Source organism: Oncorhynchus keta, unplaced genomic scaffold (genome assembly GCF_023373465.1).
Source record: "Oncorhynchus keta strain PuntledgeMale-10-30-2019 unplaced genomic scaffold, Oket_V2 Un_contig_4974_pilon_pilon, whole genome shotgun sequence".
In the NCBI taxonomy this organism is placed as follows: domain Eukaryota; kingdom Metazoa; phylum Chordata; class Actinopteri; order Salmoniformes; family Salmonidae; genus Oncorhynchus; species Oncorhynchus keta.
Genome location: NW_026288055.1, coordinates 20519 through 32500, shown reverse-complemented (window position 1 = coordinate 32500; position 11982 = coordinate 20519). Strand labels below are relative to the sequence as shown.

At 43.7% G+C, this 11982-nt stretch overlaps 1 protein-coding gene across 1 annotated transcript in view; it reads left to right on the top strand.

The window, feature by feature from the left end:
* LOC127925042 (transmembrane protein 237A-like) overlaps positions 1-11776 on the top strand; it is an 11903-nt gene extending 127 nt beyond the window's left edge. The window contains exons 1-4 of the mRNA XM_052509784.1: positions 1-70; positions 2865-2939; positions 11497-11631; positions 11754-11776. The exon at positions 1-70 is cut by the window's left edge and continues 127 nt beyond it. Coding sequence (XP_052365744.1) covers positions 37-70; positions 2865-2939; positions 11497-11631; positions 11754-11776 — 267 coding nt within the window. The 5' untranslated portion in view covers positions 1-36. The remainder of the gene's footprint in view (positions 71-2864; positions 2940-11496; positions 11632-11753) is intronic.
* Positions 11777-11982: the final 206 nt, after the last annotated feature.

The window sequence follows — 11982 nt, the reverse complement described above, 5'->3', positions numbered from 1 at the left end:
TATTATTGTTGTTGTTTTCTCCTCTGGACTCTTTTCATGGTTGTTGCCGAACGCAGTCAAGACAGAGCCGGTGAGTCTGTCTGCCTTACTGTCTGTCTGTCTGTCTGTCTGTCTGTCTGACACGTTTCTTTGGTTTACCAGACGGTCTATACTTACTAGATGTACTGTACGCATCACATATACACTGAGTGGACAAAACATTAGGTACACCTGCTCTTTCCATGACAGAGACTGACCAGGTGAATCCAGGTGAAAGCTATGATCCCTTATTGATGTCACTTGTTAAATCCACATCACTCAATGTAGATGAAGGGGATGAGAAGGGTACAAGCCTTGAGACAATTGAGACATGGATTGTGTTTGTGTGTCATTCAGAGGGTGAATGGGCAAGGCTAAAGATTTAAGTGTCTTTGAATGGGGTATGGTAGTAGGTGCCAGGCGCACCGGTTTGTGTCAAGAACTGCAACATTTCTGGGGTTCCTGTGTGTATCAAGAATGGTCCACCACCCAAAGGACATCCAGCCAACTTGTCACAACTGTAGGAAACGTTTTAGTCAACATGGACCAGCATCCCTGTGGAACGCTTTCAACACCTTGTAGAGACAACATGGGCCAGCATCCCTGTGGAACGCTTTCAACACCTTGTAGACTCAACATGGGCCAGCATCCCTGTGGAACGCTTTCAACACCTTGTAGAGACAACATGGGCCAGCATCCCTGTGGAACGCTTTCAACACCTTGTAGAGACAACATGGGCCAGCATCCCTGTGGAACGCTTTCAACACCTTGTAGAGTCAACATGGACCAGCATCCCTGTGGAACGCTTTCAACACCTTGTAGAGACAACATGGGCCAGCATCCCTGTGGAACGCTTTCAACACCTTGTAGAGACAACATGGGCCAGCATCCCTGTGGAACGCTTTCAACACCTTGTAGAGTCAACATGGGCCAGCATCCCTGTGGAACGCTTTCAACACCTTGTAGAGTCAACATGGACCAGAATCCCTGTGGATCGCTTTCGACACCTTGTAGAGTCAACATGGACCAGCATCCCTGTGGAACGCTTTAGACACCTTGTAGAGTCAACATGGGGCCAGCATCCCTGTGGAACGCTTTCAACACCTTGTAGAGTCAACATGGACCAGCATCCCTGTGGAACGCTTTCAACACCTTGTAGAGTCAACATGGGTCAGCATCCCTGTGGAACGCTTTGGACACCTTGTAGAGTCAACATGGGGCCAGCATCCCTGTGGAACGCTTTCAACACCTTGTAGAGTCAACATGGACCAGCATCCCTGTGGAACGCTTTCAACACCTTGTAGAGTCAACATGGGTCAGCATCCCTGTGGAACGCTTTGGACACCTTGTGAGTCAACATGGACCAGCATCCCTGTGGAACGCTTTCAACACCTCGTAGAGTCAACATGGACCAGCATCCCTGTGGAACGCTTTCAACACCTTGTAGAGTCAACATGGGCCAGCATCCCTGTGGAACGCTTTCAACACCTTGTAGAGACAACATGGACCAGCATCCCTGTGGAACGCTTTCAACACCTTGTAGAGTCAACATGGGTCAGCATCCCTGTGGAACGCTTTGGACACCTTGTGGAGTCAACATGGACCAGCATCCCTGTGGAACACTTTCAACACCTCGTAGAGTCAACATGGACCAGCATCCCTGTGGAACGCTTTCAACACCTTGTAGAGTCAACATGGGCCAGCATCCCTGTGGAACGCTTTCAACACCTTGTAGAGACAACATGGGCCAGCATCCCTGTGGAACGCTTTCAACACCTTGTAGAGTCAACATGGGCCAGCATCCCTGTGGAAAGCTTTCAACACCTTGTAGAGACAACATGGGCCAGCATCCCTGTGGAACGCTTTCAACACCTTGTAGAGTCAACATGGGCCAGCATCCCTGTGGAACGCTTTCAACACCTTGTAGAGTCAACATGGGCCAGCATCCCTGTGGAACGCTTTCAACACCTTGTAGAGTCAACATGGGGCCAGCATCCCTGTGGAAAGCTTTCAACACCTTGTAGAGACAACATGGGCCAGCATCCCTGTGGAACGCTTTCAACACCTTGTAGAGTCAACATGGGCCAGCATCCCTGTGGAACGCAACATTCCCTCAACACCTTGTAGAGTCAACATGGGCCAGCATCCCTGTGGAACGCTTTCAACACCTTGTAGAGTCCATGACCCCGGACAAAATGAGGCTGCTCTGAAGGCAAAAGGTCAGGGGTGCAACTTAATATTAGGAAGGTGTTCCTAATATTTTGTACACTCAGTGTAGATTGACTGCATAGACATTAGTTTAGTGTGTTCAGGTGTCTGCAAGGTCTATTGTGTCACTGCCCTCAGATACCTCATGTTAATGAGAGAGATGTTAATGAGAGATATGTTAATGAGAGATGCCCTCAGATACCTTATGTTAATGAGATATATGTTAATGAGATATGTTAATGAGAGATATGTTAATGAGAGATGTGTTAATGAGAGATGTGTTAATGAGAGATGTGTTAATGAGAGATGTGTTAATGAGAGATGTGTTAATGAGAGATATGTTAATGAGAGATATGTTAATGAGATGTGTTAATGAGAGATGTGTTAATGAGAGATGTGTTAATGAGAGATGTGTTAATGAGAGATATGTTAATGAGAGATATGTTAATGAGAGATATGTTAATGGGAGATATGTTAATGAGATATATGTTAATGAGATATATGTTAATGAGATATATGTTAATGAGAGATGTGTTAATGAGATATGTGTTAATGAGATATATGTTAATGAGAGATAGCTACTTAAACCTTATTAAACGTTTGATCAATGAACTTCATTGTTTGATTGATCCATCCAGACGTGATGCCAATCACCAAATCAACCAAGAAGAAGAAATGGAAGAAGGAAGCCGGTGATGTGGAGGACCCAGAAGGTGGGTGGGCTGATAAAGAATATATACTCTGATTAAAGGGACAATCTGCAATTGAAACAATAACAAAGTGGACCCCCCACCCCCCGCCTCTGTTTTGGTAAAAAAAAAAAAAAAAAAAAAAAAGCTTTCTTTTAACCGGTGCACGTTGATTGCCCTTCTCTATGTGAAAGTAAGTAGTTAACTTGTTCTCTGAAAAAAAAATAGCATTGCATTTTGGTCAAAGACAATTCTCTCCATTTTAGCAGGAAGCAATCCGATTGGACGGCTGTTAGTCAACAAAAAGTGCTTTACTATTTTCAGGCACTTGAATTCCTTTAACTTCCCGTGGGGACACACTCCTTTAGGTTAATGATATAAAGGGGTGGCAATACAGTCTGCTCAATAGTTTACCTTTATGGTCATCTGTACCTGGCTGATATATATTGTTGATATTGCCCGTCAAAAGGTTTACAACACCTACTCATTCTAGGGTTTTTCTTTATTTTTTAAAACTATTTTCTACATTGTAGAATAATAGTGAAGATATTGAAACTATGAAATAACACATATGGAATCATGTAGTAACCAAAAAAAGGGTTAAACACATCAGAATATATTTTATATTTGAGGTTCTTCAAAGTAGCCACATTTTTCCTTGATGACAGCTTTGCACACTCTTGGCATTCTCTCAACCAGCTACATGAGTCACCTGGAATTTGCCTTGTTAAAAGTTCATTTGTGAGCCAATCAGTTGTGTTGTGACAAGGTAGGGGTGGTATACAGAAGATAGCCCTATTTGGTAAAAGACCAAGTCCATATTATGGTAAGAACAGCTCAGATAAGCAAAGAGAAATGACAGTCCATCATTACTTTAAGAAATGAAGGTCAGTCAATCTGGAAAATGTCAAGAACTTTGAAAGTTTCTTCAAGTGCAGTCGCAAAAACCATCCAGCGCTATGATGAAACTGTCTCTCATGAGGACCGCCACAGGAAAGGAAGACCCAGAGTTACCGGTCTCTCATGAGGACCGCCACAGGAAAGGAAGACCCAGAGTTACCGGTCTCTCATGAGGACCGCCACAGGAAAGGAAGACCCAGAGTTACCGGTCTCTCATGAGGACCGCCACAGGAAAGGAAGACCCAGAGTTACCGGTCTCTCATGAGGACCGCCACAGGAAAGGAAGACCCAGAGTTACCGGTCTCTCATGAGGACCGCCACAGGAAAGGAAGACCCAGAGTTACCTGTCTCTCATGAGGACCACCACAGGAAAGGAAGACCCAGAGTTACCTGTCTCTCATGAGGACCACCACAGGAAAGGAAGACCCAGAGTTACCTGTCTCTCATGAGGACCACCACAGGAAAGGAAGACCCAGAGTTACCGGTCTCTCATGAGGACCACCACAGGAAAGGAAGACCCAGAGTTACCTGTCTCTCATGAGGACCACCACAGGAAAGGAAGACCCAGAGTTACCTGTCTCTCATGAGGACCACCACAGGAAAGGAAGACCCAGAGTTACCGGTCTCTCATGAGGACCGCCACAGGAAAGACCCAGAGTCACCTCTTCTGCAGAGGAGAAGTTCATTAGAGAGTTAACTGGCTCTCATGAGGACCGCCACAGGAAAGGAAGACCCAGAGTTACCTCTGCTGCAGAGGATAAGTTCATTAGAGTTAACTGGCTCTCATGAGGACCGCCACAGGAAAGGAAGACCCAGAGTTACCTCTGCTGCAGAGGATAAGTTCATTAGAGTTAACTGTCTCTCATGAGGACCGCCACAGGAAAGGAAGACCCAGGAGCTCTGCTGCAGAGGATAAGTTCATTAGAGTTACCAGCCTCAGATTGCAGCCCAAATAAATGCTTCACAGAGTTCAAGTAACAGACACATCTCAACATCAACTGTTCAGAGGAGACTGCGTGAATCAGACCTTCATGGTTGAATTGCTGCAAAGAAACCACTACTAAAGGACACCAATAATAAGAAGAGACTTGCTTGGGCCAAGAAACACGAGCAATGGACATTAGACTGGTGGAAATCTGTCCTTTGGTCTGATGAGTCCACATTTGAGATTTTTGGTTCCAACCGCCGTGTCTTTGTGAGACGCAGAGTAGGTGAACGGATGATCTCTGCATGTGTAGTTCCCACCGTGAAGCATGGAGGAGGAGGTGTGTTAGTGACATGGAATCAGCATGGCTACCACAGCATTCTGCAGCGATACGCCATCCCATCTGGTTTGCGCTTAGTGGGACTATTGTTTGTTTTTCAACAGGACAATGACCCAGCACACCTCCAGGCTGTGTAAGGGCTATTTGACCAAGGAGAGTGATGGAGTGCTGCATCAGATGACCTGGCCTCCACAATCACCCGACCTCAAACCAACTGAGATGAGTTAGGACGAGTTGGACCGCAGAGGGAAGGAAAAGCAGCCGGCAAGAGATGGTTAGGGATGAGTTGGACTGAATAAAGTGAATAAAAAGTAGACAACAAGTGCTCAGCATATGTGGGAACTCCTTCAAGACAGTTGGAAAAGCATTCCTCATGAAGCTGGTTGAGAGAATGCCAAGAGTGTGCACAGCTGTCATCAAGGGTGGCTACTTTAAAGAATGTCAAATATAAAATATATTTTGATTTGTTTAATATTTTTTTTGGTTTCTTCATAGTTTTAATATCTTCACTATTAGCGAATAAAGAAAAACCATTGAATGTGTGTCCAAATTTTTGACTGTAAAACAATAATTTTTCCTTTCGGTTACTGGCCTAACGCTCTAACCACTAGGCTACCTGCCACCTCAGCAATCCTTCTCTTTCTTTTAAACAAACTTTGAGTTTTTTCCACTTTCCTAGTGAAATAGTCATTGAAATGATTGTCAATATCTAAAGATTTTGTTATAAATGAGCCATCAACTTCAATGGACAATGGCCATAAATGTAGTTTTCTGCACATTATATAATTTAAGGTACTCCAAAAGTATTTTTCCATTGTGTTTTATGTCATTTATCTTCGTTTGGTAATATCATTTGTGGGAACAGTCTGCTGAGAACATTGTTGGGACATCACAAAAACATGTTCACAAAATACTGTACAGTTGTGCGAATTATTCTACAGATGTTAGATCGTAACGTGATCACTCTTTTGTCACAGAGAATTTTCCTGTTGCATCAGGAAATTCAAACGAGCCTCGTCAATTCGTGAAAATGAGCAGTTATCTTTCCATGCGGAGGATGTCTAGTCATCAGGCCTGTTATCAAAATAATATTGTCTCTCGCTCGCTCAAACGCTAGGTCCTACTACTGCAACATTCAAATGTCATTAAAACAAAATCTGAAATGCAGCCATGCACATCAACAACCGTAGTTTTATAACACAAGATAGATATTGGTCTCCACTAGGCTACAACATATACGTCAAGTGTATACTAAAGTTCAAATTTGAGTTCAATCGTGGCCTGGGGTGGTGTAGTGGTTGGGGCCGTTGCCTTCAGCGTGCCCATATAGGCCTACGCCCTTCTGGCACAAATAACTCCCCCCGATTTGACTGAATTTAGTTACACAGTTTAAATGTGGACAGTCCAGAGTGATTTTATTTTATTTATGGTGGAAAAAGTAACCAGTTGTCATACTTCTGTAAAAGTAAAGATACCTTAATGGTAAATGACTCAGTAAAATACTACTTGAGTAAAAGTGTAAAAGTATTTAGTTTTAAAGATAGTTAAGTATCAAAAGTAAATGGAATTGATAAAATCTGCTTAAAACCTCTCTAGGGTATGTGGGACGCTAGCGTGAAATTGCAGAGCGCCAAATTCAAAATACAGAAATAGTCATAATAAACATTCATAAAAAATACATAAAATATACAGGTGTTATACATCGGCTTAAAGATGAGCTTCTTGTTAATCCAGCTGCTGTTTCAGATTTCAAAAAAGCTTTACGGCGAAAACATACCATGCGATTATCTGAGGACAGCGCCCCATGTAAAAAAAGTGGAAGAGTCAATAAAGTCAGAAATAGGGACAAAATTAATCACTTACCTTTGATGATCTTCATATGGTTGAACTCACAAGACTCGCAGTTACACAGTAAATGTTCGTTTTGTTCGATAAAGTCCCTCTTTATGTCCCAAAAACTCAGGTTTTTTTGCACGTTTTGTTCAGTAATCCAATGGCTCCAAGGCGGTCACAACATGCAGACTAATACATACTAAAAGTACCAGCGATGTTTATAATTAATCCTCAGGTTGTTTGTCTTTATAATCAATAATATTTCAACCAGATAATACCGTTTTCAATAGAAAGGAAAAATAACAAACCGCGCGCAAATCAGGTCTGCATACGTCCTCTGACCAAAATGGCTTTTAACTCATCGTTTTTCAAAATAAAAGCCTGAAACCATGTCTAAAGACTGTTGACATCTAGTGGAAGCCACAGGAACTGCAATCTGATTCCTACCCCATTGGATTCTCTATAGGCATTGAGTTGAAAAACCGCCACATGAAAATAATTCCACTTCCTGGATAGATTTTTCTCAGGTAGTCGCCTGCCATATCAGTTCTGTTATACTCACAGACATTATTTTAACAGTTTTGGAAACTTTAGAGTGTTTTCTATCATATGCATATCCTAGCATCTGGGCCTGAGTAACAGGCAGTTTACTTTGGGCACACTTTTCATCTGGAGGTTAAAATACTGCCCCTTACCCAAGAGAGGTTAAGTATCAAAAGTAAAACTATAAATCATTTTTAAATCAGACTGCACCGTTTTCTTGTTATTTTAATGTACGGATAGCCCTGCGGCACACAAATGAAGCATGTGTGTTTACTTAGCACCAGATCAGAGGCAGTAGGGATGATCAGGGATGTTCTCTGTTTTGTGAGTCCACCAGATCAGAGGCAGTAGGGATGACCAGGGATGTTCTCTGTTTAGTGAGTCCACCAGATCAGAGGCAGTAGGGATGACCAGGGATGTTCTCTGTTTTGTGAGTCCTCCAGATCAGAGACAGTAGGGATGACCAGGGATGTTCTCTGTTTAGTGAGTCCTCCAGATCAGAGGCAGTAGGGATGACCAGGGATGTTCTCTGTTTAGTGAGTCCTCCAGATCAGAGGCAGTAGGGATGACCAGGGATGTTCTCTGTTTAGTGAGTCCTCCAGATCAGAGGCAGTAGGGATGACCAGGGATGTTCTCTGTTTTGTGAGTCCTCCAGATCAGAGACAGTAGGGATGATCAGGGATGTTCTCTGTTTTGTGAGTCCACCAGATCAGAGACAGTAGGGATGACCAGGGATGTTCTCTGTTTTGTGAGTCCTCCAGATCAGAGACAGTAGGGATGATCAGGGATGTTCTCTGTTTAGTGAGTCCACCAGATCAGAGGCAGTAGGGATGACCAGGGATGTTCTCTGTTTACTGAGTCCACCAGATCAGAGACAGTAGGGATGACCAGGGATGTTCTCTGTTTTGTGAGTCCTCCAGATCAGAGGCAGTAGGGATGACCAGGGATGTTCTCTGTTTTGTGAGTCCTCCAGATCAGAGGCAGTAGGGATGATCAGGCATGTTCTCTGTTTTGTGAGTCCTCCAGATCAGAGACAGTAGGGATGACCAGGGATGTTCTCTGTTTACTGAGTCCTCCAGATCAGAGACAGTAGGGATGACCAGGGATGTTCTCTGTTTAGTGAGTCCTCCAGATCAGAAGCAGTAGGGATGACCAGGGATGTTTTCTGTTTTGTGAGTCCACCAGATCAGAGGCAGTATAGATGACCAGGGATGTTTTCTGTTTAGTGAGTTCTCCAGATCAGAGACAGTAGGGATGATCAGGGATGTTCTCTGTTTAGTGAGTCCTCCAGATCATAGGCAGTAGGGATGACCAGGGATGTTCTCTGTTTTGTGAGTCCTCCAGATCAGAGGCAGTATAGATGACCAGGGATGTTCTCTGTTTAGTGAGTTCTCCAGATCAGAGACAGTAGGGATGATCAGGGATGTTCTCTGTTTAGTGAGTCCTCCAGATCAGAGGCAGTAGGGATGACCAGGGATGCTCTCTGTTTTGTGAGTCCTCCAGATCAGAGGCAGTAGGGATGATCAGGGATGTTCTCTGTTTAGTGAGTCCTCCAGATCAGAGGCAGTAGGGATGACCAGGGATGTTCTCTGTTTAGTGAGTCCTCCAGATCAGAGGCAGTAGGGATGACCAGGGATGTTCTCTGTTTTGTGAGTCCACCAGATCAGAGACAGTAGGGATGACCAGGGATGTTCTCTGTTTAGTGAGTCCTCCAGATCAGAGGCAGTAGGGATGACCAGGGATGTTCTCTGTTTTGCGAGTCCTCCAGATCAGAGGCAGTAGGGATGATCAGGGATGTTCTCTTGATAAGTGTTTGACTTGGACCATTTCCTGTCCTGCTATGCATTCAAAATGTGAGTCGGGTGCAGTGCAGGTCGCACGGTGTTTCCTCCGACACATTGGTGCGGTTGGCTTCCGGGTTGGATGCGCGCTGTGTTAAGAAGCAGTGCGGCTTGGTTGGGTTGTGTTTCAGAGGACGCATGGCTTTCGACCTTCGTCTCTCCCGAGCCCGTACGGGAGTTGTAGCGATGAGACTAAGATAGTAATTACGAACAATTGGACATCACAAAATTGGGGAGAAAAAGGACTAAATGGAAAATCTAGCATTATGTTATGTGTGATGATGTTCTCATTACAGGTCACAGTAAACTTATATTCTGAATCAATGGCTGTGTGGTGTGAGATGTTTACAATCCAAATGAATGGAGAATGACAGTCCAACCCTGGATATACTGTCCTGTAGGTTATCAGTCCAACCCTCTTCCTGGAGAGCTACTGTCCTGTAGGTTTTCAGTCCAACCCTCTTCCTGGAGATCTACTGTCCTGTAGGTTATCAATCAGTCCAACCCTCTTCCTGGAGATCTACTGTCCTGTAGGTTATCAGTCCAATCCTCTTCCTGGAGATCTACTGTCCTGTAGGTTCAGTCGAACCCTCTTCCTGGAGATCTACTGTCCTGTAGGTTATCAGTCCAACCCTCTTCCTGGAGATCTACCGTCCTGTAGGTTATCAGTCCAACCCTCTTCCTGGAGATCTACTGTCCTGAAAGGTTTTCAGTCCAACCCTCTTCCTGGAGATCTACGGTCCTGTAGGTTATCAGTCCAACCCTCTTCCTGGAGATCTACCGTCCTGTAGGTTATCAGTCCAACCCTCTTCCTGGAGATCTACGGTCCTGAAAGGTTTTCAGTCCAATCCTCTTCCTGGAGATCTACTGTCCTGTAGGTTTTCAGTCCAACCCTCTTCCTGGAGATCTACTGTCCTGTAGGTTTTCAGTCCAACCCTCTTCCTGTAGATCTACTGTCCTGTAGGTTATCAGTCCAACCCTCTTCCTGGAGATCTACTGTCCTGTAGGTTTTCAGTCCAACCCTCTTCCTGGAGATCTACTGTCCTGTAGGTTTTCAGTCTAACCCTCTTCCTGGAGATCTACTGTCCTGTAGGTTATCAGTCCAACCCTCTTCCTGGAGATCTACCGTCCTGTAGGTTTTCAGTCCAACCCTCTTCCTGGAGATCTACTGTCCTGTAGGTTTTCAGTCTAACCCTCTTCCTGGAGATCTACTGTCCTGTAGGTTATCAGTCCAACCCTCTTCCTGGAGATCTACTGTCCTATAGGTTATCAGTCCAACCCTAATTTAGTATATCTGATTCGGCTAGTTAAGGTCTTTGTTGAGCAGCTAATTAGTAGAAGTAGGTGATGTTATCATCGCAGTGTTACATAAAACCCTAACTAGAACTTAATGGGAATCTTATTAACTAATGTCATGGGAATGTTCCCGGTTTGCTGGGATGACATCATTTCCAATGAACTCTGAACTCCTCCAACTATTGACTCCAGCAAAAACAGATCATCAACGGCAACGTATTAGTTAAAATAAATAAAAGTGTGTAAACATTGATATGATATTTCATGCTGAAACATATTAAACATGAACACTAAGTGGATTGGTCATATTCAGGATCATGTTTGACAGTTTTGTCATTCTATTTTGTATACTAATATTAATGTATTATTTTTTTTAAATTTACTTTACATGTTATAAAAAATCCAACAAATTCTAAACGTTTTCACAATTCTGCCACTTTACTGGTCACCTTTTGTCTGTATACTGAACTTTACTGGTAACCTTTTGTCTGTATACTGAACTTTACTGGTAACCTTTTGTCTGTATACTGAACTTTACTGGTAACCTTTTGTCTGTATACTGAACTTTACTGGTAACCTTTTGTCTGTATACTGAACTTTACTGGTAACCTTTTGTCTGTATACTGAACTTTATTGGTAACCTTTTGTCTGTATACTGAACTTTACTGGTAACCTTTTGTCTGTATACTGAACTTTACTGGTAACCTTTTGTCTGTATACTGAACTTTACTGGTAACCTTTTGTCTGTATACTGAACTTTACTGGTAACCTTTTGTCTGTATACTGAACTTTACTGGTAACCTTTTGTCTGTATACTGAACTTTACTGGTAACCTTTTGCCAACTCATGTCTGTATACTGAACTAAGTGTCCTCCTCAGTGTGTTCTGCTGTCTGCTACCCAGGCAGCCCTCCAGAGCCAGGTATTGAGATGGAGGGACTGGCCAGTAGGAGGCAGTCAGAGACGATCCCTCTGACCCCTGAACCACAGGAAGTCCCACCACAGAAGAGGAAGAAGAAAAAGAAAGCTCAGACCCAAGGTACCCTAGGTTCTGTTACCCTAGGATCTGTTACCCTAGTACCCTAAGTTATGTTACCATAGGATCTGTTACCCTAGTACCCTAGGTTCTGTTACTCTAGGTTCTAGGTTATGTTACCCTAGGTACTGTTACCCTCGTACCTTAGGTTCTGTTACTGTTACCCTAGGTACTGTTACTCTAGGTTATGTTGCCCTAGGTACTGTTACCCTAGGTTCTGTTACCCTAGGTTCTGTTACAATAGCGAGGCTATATACCTGGGGTACCGAGTCAATGTGCAGGGGTACAGGTTAGTCAAGGTAATAATATATACATGTAGGTAGGGACTATGCATAGCAGCAGTAGCAGCAGTGT